Source organism: Melampsora larici-populina, assembly GCF_000204055.1.
Source record: "Melampsora larici-populina 98AG31 unplaced genomic scaffold MELLAscaffold_22, whole genome shotgun sequence".
Taxonomy (NCBI): domain Eukaryota; kingdom Fungi; phylum Basidiomycota; class Pucciniomycetes; order Pucciniales; family Melampsoraceae; genus Melampsora; species Melampsora laricis-populina.
The window spans coordinates 979256-991275 of NW_006768786.1; the positions used below are offsets into that span (position 1 = coordinate 979256).

The window sequence follows — 12020 nt, forward strand, 5'->3', positions numbered from 1 at the left end:
CAACGCGGCGTTCGGAACAATCGAATTCAAACGCCGACGAGACGACTTTTGATTCACGAGTCGAGCAATCGTATGACTCATGGATGTAGGCTGGTTCGAAAAGTATCATCAGTTTCGGGGAACCCTCTCTTACGCTAAACCTGAGTCTTTCTTTCGACCTTGGTTTCTATGCGAGTCATATGCTGGAGAATCAGTTTTAGGCTCGGTTGGAGTTTCGCAATTTTCAATTTCTTTTTGTAACAAAGCAGAAAACTGTTTTTGATCATTTGCAAGCGCCTGGATGGTGAGTTATTTCAATGTTAAGCTTGTTGCCTTCAAAAACCCATATTTTGATATCATTGCCAGATTCAAGACCACTCACGGGTACATAGTGGAGTTGACCTTAAGGTGGTCAACTGAGACATTGGATATCAAACTCCCTTGGCCAAGGTGTCAGAGGCCTTTGTCGTGGTGAGCTCCTTGAGCTGATGGGTCTTTTCATCTGATACTGGAGGCTTGGGTCACATAAAACATGATGTTAAGGGGGTAAAAACATTGAAGCTAAAGGCACCCTGAGAGGGAATGTGTTTTTGACTCCACCCACAATTATCATGAAGAAAAATATGACTTGCTGATTATAAGTCTGTGAGTGTATAAATTCCAATCTTCCACCTGAATATCACTTTCAAACCGGAGTAGAGTCAGGCATCTGCTGCCCACTGCACACAAACTCCATGGACAGTGCAGAAAATGATGTGATCCAAAGGGCCTCTATAAATATATCACTAAATTCTTGCCTCTTTGAAGTCCTGAACTTCTCTGTTATCCTTGTATACAATCCAACACAGGAGGCATCCTAGGCATCAAATTAAGAGATCAGAGCTCTGTGTAGGTCTGTTTGATGGTCAAAGCCTTGATCTTAATGTGTTGATATATGACAGCTCAGCCCTTGAGCAATAATCATATGACTACATACATACCCTCAATCAAGCTCAGGTGAAAGAATAATGACAGATGTAGCATATAAAAGTCAAATGTTTTTCACAACTACAAACTCTCAAGCTAAGATTCATCAGAAAGAATTGCAACAAATATCATGAGTTGAACAAGTCAGGAAGATGTTGAACTTGATTCATAAATCCCTCTTCCTTGGCCAATCACTTGTTTTGATCCAATACTTTGGGGCCTCCCTTCAATCACCAACAATGAGCTCAGTGTCATCATGTTTGTATAGACTTGTAATGTCCCCTGAGGTATAATTTGACTGTTGGTTGGTACATGATAAACATCAGCTTCAACTATCATGTACCAATTTCAAATTCTGCTGATAGCTGAAGCTGATATGTATCATTTACTGAGCAATAATCATTATGACTACATACATACCCTCAATCAAGCTCAGCTGGAAGAAAAATGAAAGATGTAGCATATAAAAGTAAAATGTTTTTCACAACTACAAAGTCTCAAGCTAAGATTCATCAGAAAGAATTACAACAAATATCATGAGTTGAACAAGTCAGGAAATTATGGAAGTTAATTCATAAATCCTTCTTCCTTAACCAATCTCTTGTTTTGCTCCAATACTTTACGGCTGCCCTTCACATCACCAACAATGAGCTCAGTGTCATCATATTTGTAGAGACTTGTAATGTCCCCTGAGGTGTGATTTAACTGTTGGTTGGTAAATGATACATATCAACTTCAGCTATCATGTACCAGTTTAAATTTCTGCTGATAATTGTCTATGTAGTTGCAAGCCATGTCAGCACAGGATTTATGATACCCTCTTGAGATCAGTTATTCAATGAAATGATCTAACATCCCCCTTCAAAGATCCTCATTCATCTACCTGTAATTGATCTGTGGGGGTTGCAAACAAATCACTTACCTTTCAAATGTGCTTACATTCAGCTGTTTCTCTGCAGAAGACTCATCCTACTGCTTTCTCAAACCTTACCATCTTCAATTTCTCTTCCAACCTTCTTTTATCACAAAGTACCCACATCTTCTTTACATATAGTGTTACATTTTACCTTTTGTTTTTCTTATTTGAGGATCATGATTGAACCTGATTGAACCCCTATCTTCATCACCATATGTCAAGTGTCTGCTTTTTACAGCCGTTCCAAGAATTATCGGCAGATTTTGGGCAAAAGCCTGTAAATTTGGCAAAAACTCAAAAGTCCAAAACCCCAGTTAAAACTGATTTTCGACCCCAAACTGGGTTCCCAGGCCCCCCCATCTCTCTAAGACCACCATAGCACTCCCTCACGGTAGTCCAAGACTCCTTCAATGCATGCTCGACTAACCTTCTCACGGCCGCATTCTCACGCTTCAGCTTAGGTTCAACTTCGGTCGATCGTGCGTGGGTCCAGGCCTCGAGCCGCCGCCTCACCCCTAACCTGATCATCCAACCAGACCCATTTGTCCTATTCTGACTTCAAACCTCTTAATTCCTGGACAACTCCTTCTGTTCATCACGTTGATAGGACTTCATCTCAAGGTACGGTGATTATTCCCACTGTTGTTTGAATTGTATTTGACAAATTCTTAACTGACATTGCATATTTTTCATATTACAAAATTTTGACTGTAGATGCCAAAGTTTCTTCGTGAGAACGACTTTCTTTCCTCATTTTGTTTGATATAAAGGCCGGTTCATGTTCCGATCAACCTCTCGACCCACTCTGGAATTGATTTTTGGATCACATCCCAGGGAGACTAATTCGATTTTATATAATGAAAAAGGTTCCTTTTTGCAGCGTCACTGTGAGATACAGTCTGCACCGAAGTTTCTTTGCAAAGACACCCCAAATTATTCAACAATCACATCATATATATACTCTGAAGATTCATTTGGTACCGAAGAATTCTTTTGAAGACCTCCATTTTTCAACACCAATGTAAGTACTAAATCTCAAACACCGAAGATTCTTTGCAAGAAGACCCCAAAAATTTGATACAATTGCTTTTACTTTTACATACGTCTTTGCGCGGATGCAAAATCTCAACATAGCATAGCAAACAGAACCTCGTTTTCTTTTGTTTTCTTCCCGGCCGCCCATGTTTCAAATCGTCTATAAATTCGCCCTCATCAAGAGCCAAACGTGATTTTTTCCCCCATCAGCTTATTGATATTCGTTGTCAGTGTTATACATAACCAGTTTATCCTCACTCCAATTCCACAAATTTTATTAACTGCTCGCGCAATTAATCTTTAAATTCATGTCTGTCATATTGTTCTTTACTTTTTTCTCTTGACTAGTTGGTTTCAGTTGACTGATTTTGTTTCTATCATTCTATCATTCTTTCATTATTTAGAGCAACCATGTCCAACTCAAACTTGTCAAACTCGAACTGCACTGCTTTGTCCTTCCCTAATGAGGACAAAGTCATAGTGACTGTTGAAGCCAAGGATGCCACTCCTCAACCTGGCTTGAAAGACAACAGTACGTTAGATTTGCAATCTACTGTTCATACTGTTAAGATACTGACCATGCTTTGGCGTCAGTCATCGAGCCTCCTGCAACTAGCATCACGGCGACCGAAGGGCCTGGCCAAGTTGGCTGGATGAATGGTCGTAAGTTCAACCTATATCACTGTTTTGCTTTTATGCAACTCACATTCTTCTCTTGTGGGTTTAAGTCTTTGAAGCTCCAACTCCTCATCTCACGGGTCCCGATGCCCCTGCTCACCTGGTGGATATGGGGCCCTTGCATAGAGTGGGTACTGCTGACCGGGATCAATTTGATCGCGCCCACGAGGTAGTGATCCAAGTGTTGTTCAAAATACACACCAAGAACGAGGTGGTAATCACCAATTCGAACGATTCGACCAGCTCCAGTCAAACGAAGCCTTCGACTGCCCGCCGCTCAGTTGGCACCACTGTCAATGTGATTGACTCCAAGGTATTCAACGATGGGGTTGTCCATGAGTTGCGTGCTTGTGTAGTTGGTCTCTCCTTGAATCAGTTCAAGGAGAGATGCGCTGAGCTATGTGAACGCTACGCGCCTGGAATGCACCAAATGGTGATCAATTCGGAAGTTGCGCCGAATCTAACTTGGAAGGCGTCTGTGGGCCGTTCAGCTCCCACCTATGTCCTGGCCGAACCCATTCGGTACTTTGAATTTGTCAATAGTGTGACTAAATCTCGCACTCGCCGGGCAACTCTCTTGATTCACACCGAATGTTCAAAGGTAGCAGCCAAAAAAAAGGCCCAGGCAAGTGTTTTTGGTTTCGTTTTGGGTTATCTCAGTGCCCCCTTCTGACTTACTGCCGATTTCCTTCTTAGGCTTCCGCAGCTAAGCAGCTGATTGCTTCTGCAAACGGTCCACAGGTCTTAGAAGTCGAGCTTGCCCAAGCGAACAAGCGCCTGCAAGTAAGTTATCTTTTGTGGCTCCTCCCTTTGCCCCAACCTGTGTCAACAACGTTGACACTTTGAATGTGCAATTGTACGTGCAGGCCTCTGAAAAACTTGTGGCTCTGCACAAGTTGACGGCGGAACTTTTCCATTTGCATGCTGAAACTGGTAACGTGGCGATGGAGTCGTCATGGTGGCGCCTTGGGATCCTAATTTTCACTACCGCTTTACCCTGGCTTGTGCCTTCATTTGGGCGCAAAGCATTGTAAGTCAATTTATTTGAATAACTTATAGGTGGTAAGTCTCACTTTAAATTTGGTACCTACAGGAACGATCTGAGGCCACCAAACACATGGCCCCAAATACTAGCAAGTACCGAACTGAAATTGCGAAGACAAGGATCTTGCATCCAGGTTTAAAGTTGAAGGATTGATTGAAATTACGATTTCCCTTGCCAACGAAGAGAAAGCCATTGGCTAATGTTAGCGCGGCCAAAAGGCGCCCTTTTGACCACTCACCGGCTCGTCAACGTGGCCAAGGTGGGGTTTTTGGGCCTCAAAAGGGCTCTCCATCTTCCCACCGTATTGAGTTGAACAAGTTCAAATCTGGTGAGTTTGAGTTCTTTTTCACGTACTTGTAATTAATCCAGGCAGTTGATTTACTAATGCATCACCTGTTTTTGCCTTCTGGCCATAGAAGAGAAGATGATCAACTTGGTCTCGTCATCGCCTAATCAAGAGGTGAAACCACTGAGGTTTCAACCACGTAAGTCGTGATTTTTCTGCAACCTCTTTTGGTCTTTGATTACGTCTGCTTGCTTTCACAGGTGAAAGAAAGCAAGGTTCACCAAGCAAACCTCGTGGCCCCAAGAAGGCGAAGTTGGAGCCTGGTGAGTCTGGTGGTGACCTCATGGGTGGCCTGTGGCAACGCATTAACCATGGTTGTTTTTTTTGTTTTTCTTTTTCATCCCCAGAATACAAGACCGAGATCAATTCCGGTATGTCTAAGTCTTTATTAACGTGCGAGGTCAGAAGTATGTTACTTACCACCTCCTTTCTTTGCAGACGGTTTCCTTCCCCCCGAGGACAAATTCTATTTTTTGGGGGAAGACGAGGCTGTTTACTCGGATGCTGTAATGTCTAGCGCCGATACCGACGAGCTCGAGCTCTTGCAAGAGCACGAGCATCTTCTGGATCAGTTTGTCAAGGAATGTGGGGTGACGAAAGACTTCAACCGCATTCGGAACGTCTTAATCAACTCGGGCATCAAATCCTGGATTGACCTGGTGCCAAGTGTGAAGATGACCGAAGCGGTCTTGATTGAGCATGGTGTCCTCCGTGAGGTTGCAACCCGCATGTTGCACAAGGCGGAGGAACGCAATGTTACTGACAACCAAAGTACGTTCCGCATCTTCAAACATCTTGATCAAAACTTCGCAACATCAAGATGTCCTGATCTCTCGGCGGCTCTGCACATCCAGAAAACGTGGAATTGGCTAAGTAATTCCAAAACATGCTTTGGATAATCGAATCTTTACTAATCAGTTAAGATTCGAATTCCCCCTCAAACTCAAGCCGGGCTGTGTCCTATCCTCTTGTTCTTTCCTTTCTTATCGCTTTTTGGTCTTACATCATTCATATATGTTCCTTTTATATGATTTGTTATTTTGTTGTAACCATCTTGTCCGAAAGCAGAATCTGAAATAGATATTCAGAATCACCCTGGCCCCAATTGAACTTAGTGCGTACTGTCAAACCGTGTCACCTTACACATTGCCAATCAGCCCTCAAGTTATATTTACATTAATGATGATTCACATGATTACGTGATTACCCCAAAAAGTTGATCATACATGATCAACCAAATGTCGATCATGTATGATCAACTTTTTTTTTAAAATCCCCTATTGATATCTCATTGATATATTATAACTCATATAATATATCAATGAGATATAGTTTCGCAATTTGCATGGCCCATGAAAATCGCGAAACTATAGAGAGGTTTCTATGGAGTCATGTCATTGATTTGATGAGATACGCATATCAACATATGCGTTTCTCATGAACTCTGAAATCACTTGCTCTTCCTTGATGCGAGAGCATCAAGGAAGCGCAAGGAACGGGATACATAAGGCCACCCTTGTTCCCAGCTTTCATGTGATGGCCCCAGGTTCCTCACACACTCCGTCTCCAATCTGATACCTCACAATTGCTCTTTCTTCTAAGATTGTTTCACCATCACTTTAAAACATTTAGAGATTTCTTCGAATAAGTATCAACTGTATAGAAAAGGTCATCACTTTCTACTTTAGCATCTGCTATGGACGTTCCAAGCCAGGCAGTTACCAACCCAGGTGCAACGAGTAACAGGAGAACAGGGCTGTTGTTCGTTACCACCTGGGAAGAGCTCGGCGAATCGTTTCCGCCTTCGACCGTAATGGCTCACGACTTCGATCAAAGCATACACTTTAGATTTGCTGGTTATGATCAAATTAGCGAGGCGAGAAGGAAATCTGATGGCCTGGCTGTAGCTATTAGAACTACTGTCTGCAGCCAACATTCTCAATCCACCGTACGCGTATTGAAAGATTTAATCAATATATTACCTCGGCTCAATCACCCTGCCATTGCTACATTTCTTGGTCACATGGTTGACCCAAGTCAACTCCACTTTGTCTTCAACTATGATCCTCTGATCACATCAATTGAGGCGCTGATTCTCACGAAGGACTTCGCTGAAGACGAGATTGGCCACTATGGCGCCCAGCTTGCCGGCGCCTTGGATTACCTACACGCCCAAAAATCCGTTGTTCGAATCCTGGACCCTTTCGGCATTCTCTTGATGCCAGGATCAATCATCAAACTTGTTGACTTTCCTGCCATGGCCATACTGGGTGCCAACGGCCTGACTTCCGGGAATTATCGCCCAAGTGAGGAACAGGCCCCCGAGGCGCTAGAAGGCCGTGAATATGGTACATCTGTGGATTGGTGGGCATTAGGAGTGATAATGTATTACTTGAGCACAAAGGATAAACCGTTTATGATCAGTATGTTTCAGCCTCAACTTCGTAAAATATATATTTGCAACATGGCTAAACCTTGGATTTACGTACATTTGTAGGCTCACGTTGTCTTCCGGCATGGTTCCCCAACCCAATACTCACACGAAGTGTGCTTTTGCCATCACACATGTCCGAAGGCATGCAACAAGTGATCAAACAACTACTCAATAAAGAACCAACCAAGCGCATATCATCTGAGGTTGAACTCAGAAACCTTCCGTTTTATTCAAATGTATGGCCTCCAAGACCTTCCAACAATTCATTTGTAAACTGAGTAGACGTCACGCGGGTTAGGCATGTTATTTTACTTTAAAACCAACCAAATACACGATTTTATGTATCTTTCTGGTCTCTTTCTGGTCTCGTTCTTTGGAAATCTTTTTGTTTGAAGACTTCAGATGACTTGAGTTTGTTTTAAATCTTTTTGGACCTAAATTTTGTTATTTTTCCCTCCTCATATATTGTGGAAGAAATATTCTTCTGTGAAGATTTATCAAAAAGTCCGCATGTACTCAAAGTAAAGTTGGTTTTGCTTATACTTTGTGGTTGGTCTCAAATACTCTCATAAAAACCAATGGCACAAGTGTGTAGATAAGGTAATTTATTCCTTGGCATACCATACAAAAAAACAAAGACTAAACTCAAAAACATAAGTGAGAGCAGGCACGACCAAAGCAAAAAAGAACATCAAAAAAAACAAAGACTAAAATCAAAAACATAAGTGAGAGCAGGCACGACCAAAGCAAAAAAGAACATCAAAAAGGTAAAGAAGATGGTTGACTTGTTTAATTATTTGGTGTGACTACACACATCTAAAGATAAGATCTCCAAAGCTCATAAATAACTGCACCCTCTAAAGAGAGACTCGCATAAGTCCGCAGTGAATAACTGCATACAAGTGACAAAAATCCTGGCCTCTTCTTCTTCGGCATTCAAACAATTTTGCATTTCTTGAGTTCTTCGTAATCTTGCCTTCATTGGGGAAAACCCCTTTTCGATTGGGTTGAAGTCGGGGCTGTAAGCTGGAAGGTATATAAGGCACACTCCACGGGCAGCGCAAAGGGCTGCCACGTTCCCCCCGTGATGAATCGGAGCATTATCCATCACTAGTACACTATTTCTTTGAGGCCATGGGTTCATCGCCGGTAACTGCAAGAGTGAGCATTAGCAATGTACTAATCAATAATCGACAGAAAAAACCATTTACCAAATGATTTTCTAAAAAATCCTCAAAATCCAGTCGGGAGTAACCACCCTTCCTGATTTGAACCGCGAGGATGCCATCCAGTGATATAGCCGGCAATACAGACCATCGGCTAGCTCGAGTTGGCCTTTGAAGTCTGGCTGTCCGTTCACCCACAGGAGCTCGAGCAAAGTCGCGATAAAGCCTTCGCTTGCTCAGAGCAGTTTTGTCTATAATCAAAGTGACAGAGAGTCAGAATAAAGAAATGAATACTTAAAGAAATCCATTAGAGGCTCACCTGTGAATACCAAGCACCGAGGGTCAATGTTGTGAACAGCCGCAATGTAGGCACCTCGGGCCTCGGCAGACTGATTTGGATTCACAGTTTGAGCCTTTTTTCGAGTCCAGAGAAGGCGGTCGCGGAGCTCACTGGAAAGGGTCTGTATAGAGACTCGAACCCCATGAGTATCTTGAATCCTTTCTTGAAGCTCGTCAAGGTACAGTGTCGGATCATGACGAAGCGATTCCAGGACGAATTCGCGTTCGGCCGCGCCTAAGGAGGTTGGTTGACCACGGCGCATGTGGTCAAGTGGATTGGTCACCACTGCACGAGTCGTTCGGTAGAGGTTAAACCATCGCCGGACTGATGTGAGGGACACATCCACTCCAAGAGTTCGGACAATATCTTGGAACCGCAGCCCACGTAAGACCAATCGAACCACCACGACCTTGATATCAGCGCTGTAAAGAGTGACCGGCATCCCTAAAAGGAGATACGCTGAGTGTGAGTGATTGTATGAGTCAGAGGCAAGAACAAGAGACAGAAAGGACTGACTCTTGAGTGAGCAATGAGGGGAAAAGGTTTGAAAAAGCTTTGATTGAAGTGTTTGATGCTGGAAGGATATGATGACGTTCGATTTGAGGGAAAAAGGAATTCGACAATTGGAAAGGGGGGAATCGGAAGGATGGCATTTGATAGAAAAAAGGAAAAAAAAACTAAAAAAACATCCGCTTCAATCAGAGAAACCTCGTGACGACCTCGGGATGGGATACTATGGATATCCCAAGAGAACTGTCAAGGAAAAATGACATTCTCTCACCAAATACGTCAAGACCAGACTTTAAGAAAAACGTTTTAACTGGGGTTTTGGACTTTTGAGTTTTTGCCAAATTTACAGGCTTTTGCCCAAAATCTGCCGATAATTCTTGGAACGGCTGTATAATTATCTCTTGTGTTTCAGTCTAGCTTCACTCAAACATGTCAAAGTTTTCTCCGCAGTTTCACTTTCCAGATCCCATTTACAATCAAGCCCTTGTTTGTACATACACACTGTTTTTGTCCAATCTTATGCTTTGAGAACATTCCTCCTAATCATTCATGGAACTTTCTCACTTTATTCAGTACAACTTCTCATCTGCAATCTCATCTTTGGATATCATATGTAGCCTTCAATATATCTTGGTTAATTGATTTTGGGCATCTTAGATTCCCTTGAAGTGTAAGTAATCAATTCTTAACTTCAAATGTATCTTGAATGTCTGGAATGATCACCACACAGCAAATTGCTTGTAAATTGAGCTGACATCAGTGTGTCAAAATTGATATACCCGGTGTAATTTCTAAAAATATCAGGCTGGTTTTATATGGACATGTACACTTTCTGGAGCTCAACTTTTGAGATTTATCAATCATGAGTAAAATGTTTGATCAAAATTCATCTTATCAGTCTGTCTTGTTTCTTCTATGTAGTTCTAGTCTCATTGATCACAGATAAGGTGTGAAGGAATAGACTTGCTGTGTATTTACCACTTGGAAGTTTGAGAAAAGAATCAGAAGATGGAAATTCTTCAAACTTAACAAGAAATTCTTCTTGATTTGTCTTTATCAGATTGAAGTTTTTGGAAAGAAGATTAATTTGAGGGCAAACTGTACATCTATCCTTTCTTTAGAGCTTTGTGATTGCTGTTTCAAGTTGAATTTAGTGTTGTTTTCAATTTAAGATGGAAGAGATAAGCTGAGTAGTGTGATGGTTTTTTTTTGTGTGATTTGGTTTGAATATTTAAGAGTTGTGGTGAATTGAAAAGTCTGATAGGGTTGATTTGATTTTGTGTGGTTGGGGAATCCACTCTTTATCCTCAGCCTTGGTTTAAAGAAACTACAGTACAACTTAACGTGACTGCTGATGGTTCATTCAAATCTCAAATGATCATGATGACTTGAAGTGACCTTTCCTTTAAAAATGATTATTATCGTCTTTACACTATAGGTCTTGGTATCTATCACTTTACTATTCACAGACCAACGATCTTTGATTCTCTTTCCTTCCCTGCTTCTGGTTCTATTCCTAGTCCTGGTTCTGTTTCTTTCCTGAATCGATCTCTCATTCTGAATCGATTACCTAGTATCATTTCGATATGAATCATCATATTCAAACTGATCAACAGGTTGCTGCTATCCTTTCTATGCCTGCTGGTGTCCTAGTCCAATTGGCTCGGACTCCAGATGAGGCTCAGCAGCATCAAATCGCTTTGGATTCTCATCTTGATCCTGCTTACCTTTCGATGATGAAGCTTTCGCCTCCATACGCTCAGCATCCACTCGATCCAAATCAAGCTTCGAATCTCTCTCATCCTGCTATTCCTCACATCCTTCATCAAGTTTTTTCCCCGAACTCGCCCGTCATCTTAGCTCCTTCACCAGTTATATATAATAGTCTTCACTCACACGAGTATCAGCCCACGTATCGAAGTGTGGATGACTGGGCGATGCAAGTCGCGCAGATGGCTGCCCCTTCAATCGATCGAACTGCTACAAACTATATTGCTTCACAACTCAAGCACTGGGCAGTATATTCCCAAGATACACAACTTCAACAGCATGTTCAAGAAGCCAAAGCTAACGCTGTTATCATCGCTGCCAAAGCTCAAGCTGTCGTTCAAACCGTACAATCTCAACCTGGTTATCTCCAACCTCCTCAGATCTCACAAGAGACTTTCAATTCGGACGAATACTTTCCCGACCTCACTGCCTATGCAAACACGTACCAAACTCAACTAGAACAGATCGCAACTGGGTTTTACGCAAAATTACATCGAGAAGCATTGAATCAACTCAACTTTCATACCTCTAACCTTACTGTATCATCCACGAATAACCACCAAACATCTCAACATCAACATCAACAACATCAACAATTTCAACACCAACACCAGCACCCTCATCATCAACACCCTCATCAACATCAACATCAACATCAACACGGAGCTCAATTCAACCCTCATCCTTCCAATCTCGCTTCACCTCCTAATCCATCTGAAAAAACTACTCAAAACGTACAGGCTGCTGCTGTAGCCGCTCTGACGGCCAATGTAATGGCTGCCAGCGAATTGGCTTCAAGAGCCAGTCAAGCGCTATCGACTCTCGGTATGACCAT

The 12020-nt window shown here is 42.3% G+C and overlaps 2 protein-coding genes across 2 annotated transcripts; both read left to right on the forward strand.

The window, feature by feature from the left end:
- Positions 1-3307: 3307 nt before the first annotated feature.
- MELLADRAFT_63886 (uncharacterized protein) lies at positions 3308-4122 on the forward strand (the record flags this gene model as incomplete). The annotated part of the gene is made up of 4 exons (XM_007410807.1): positions 3308-3428; positions 3467-3559; positions 3625-4059; positions 4118-4122. The coding sequence occupies 4 exons, from the start codon at positions 3308-3310 to the stop codon at positions 4120-4122; spliced, it is 654 nt and encodes a 217-aa protein (XP_007410869.1).
- Positions 4123-6661: 2539 nt separating this feature from the next.
- MELLADRAFT_87732 (uncharacterized protein) lies at positions 6662-7462 on the forward strand (the record flags this gene model as incomplete). Its single annotated transcript, XM_007410808.1, has 1 exon — positions 6662-7462. One exon carries the CDS (start codon positions 6662-6664, stop codon positions 7460-7462), a length of 801 nt encoding a protein of 266 aa, XP_007410870.1.
- Positions 7463-12020: the final 4558 nt, after the last annotated feature.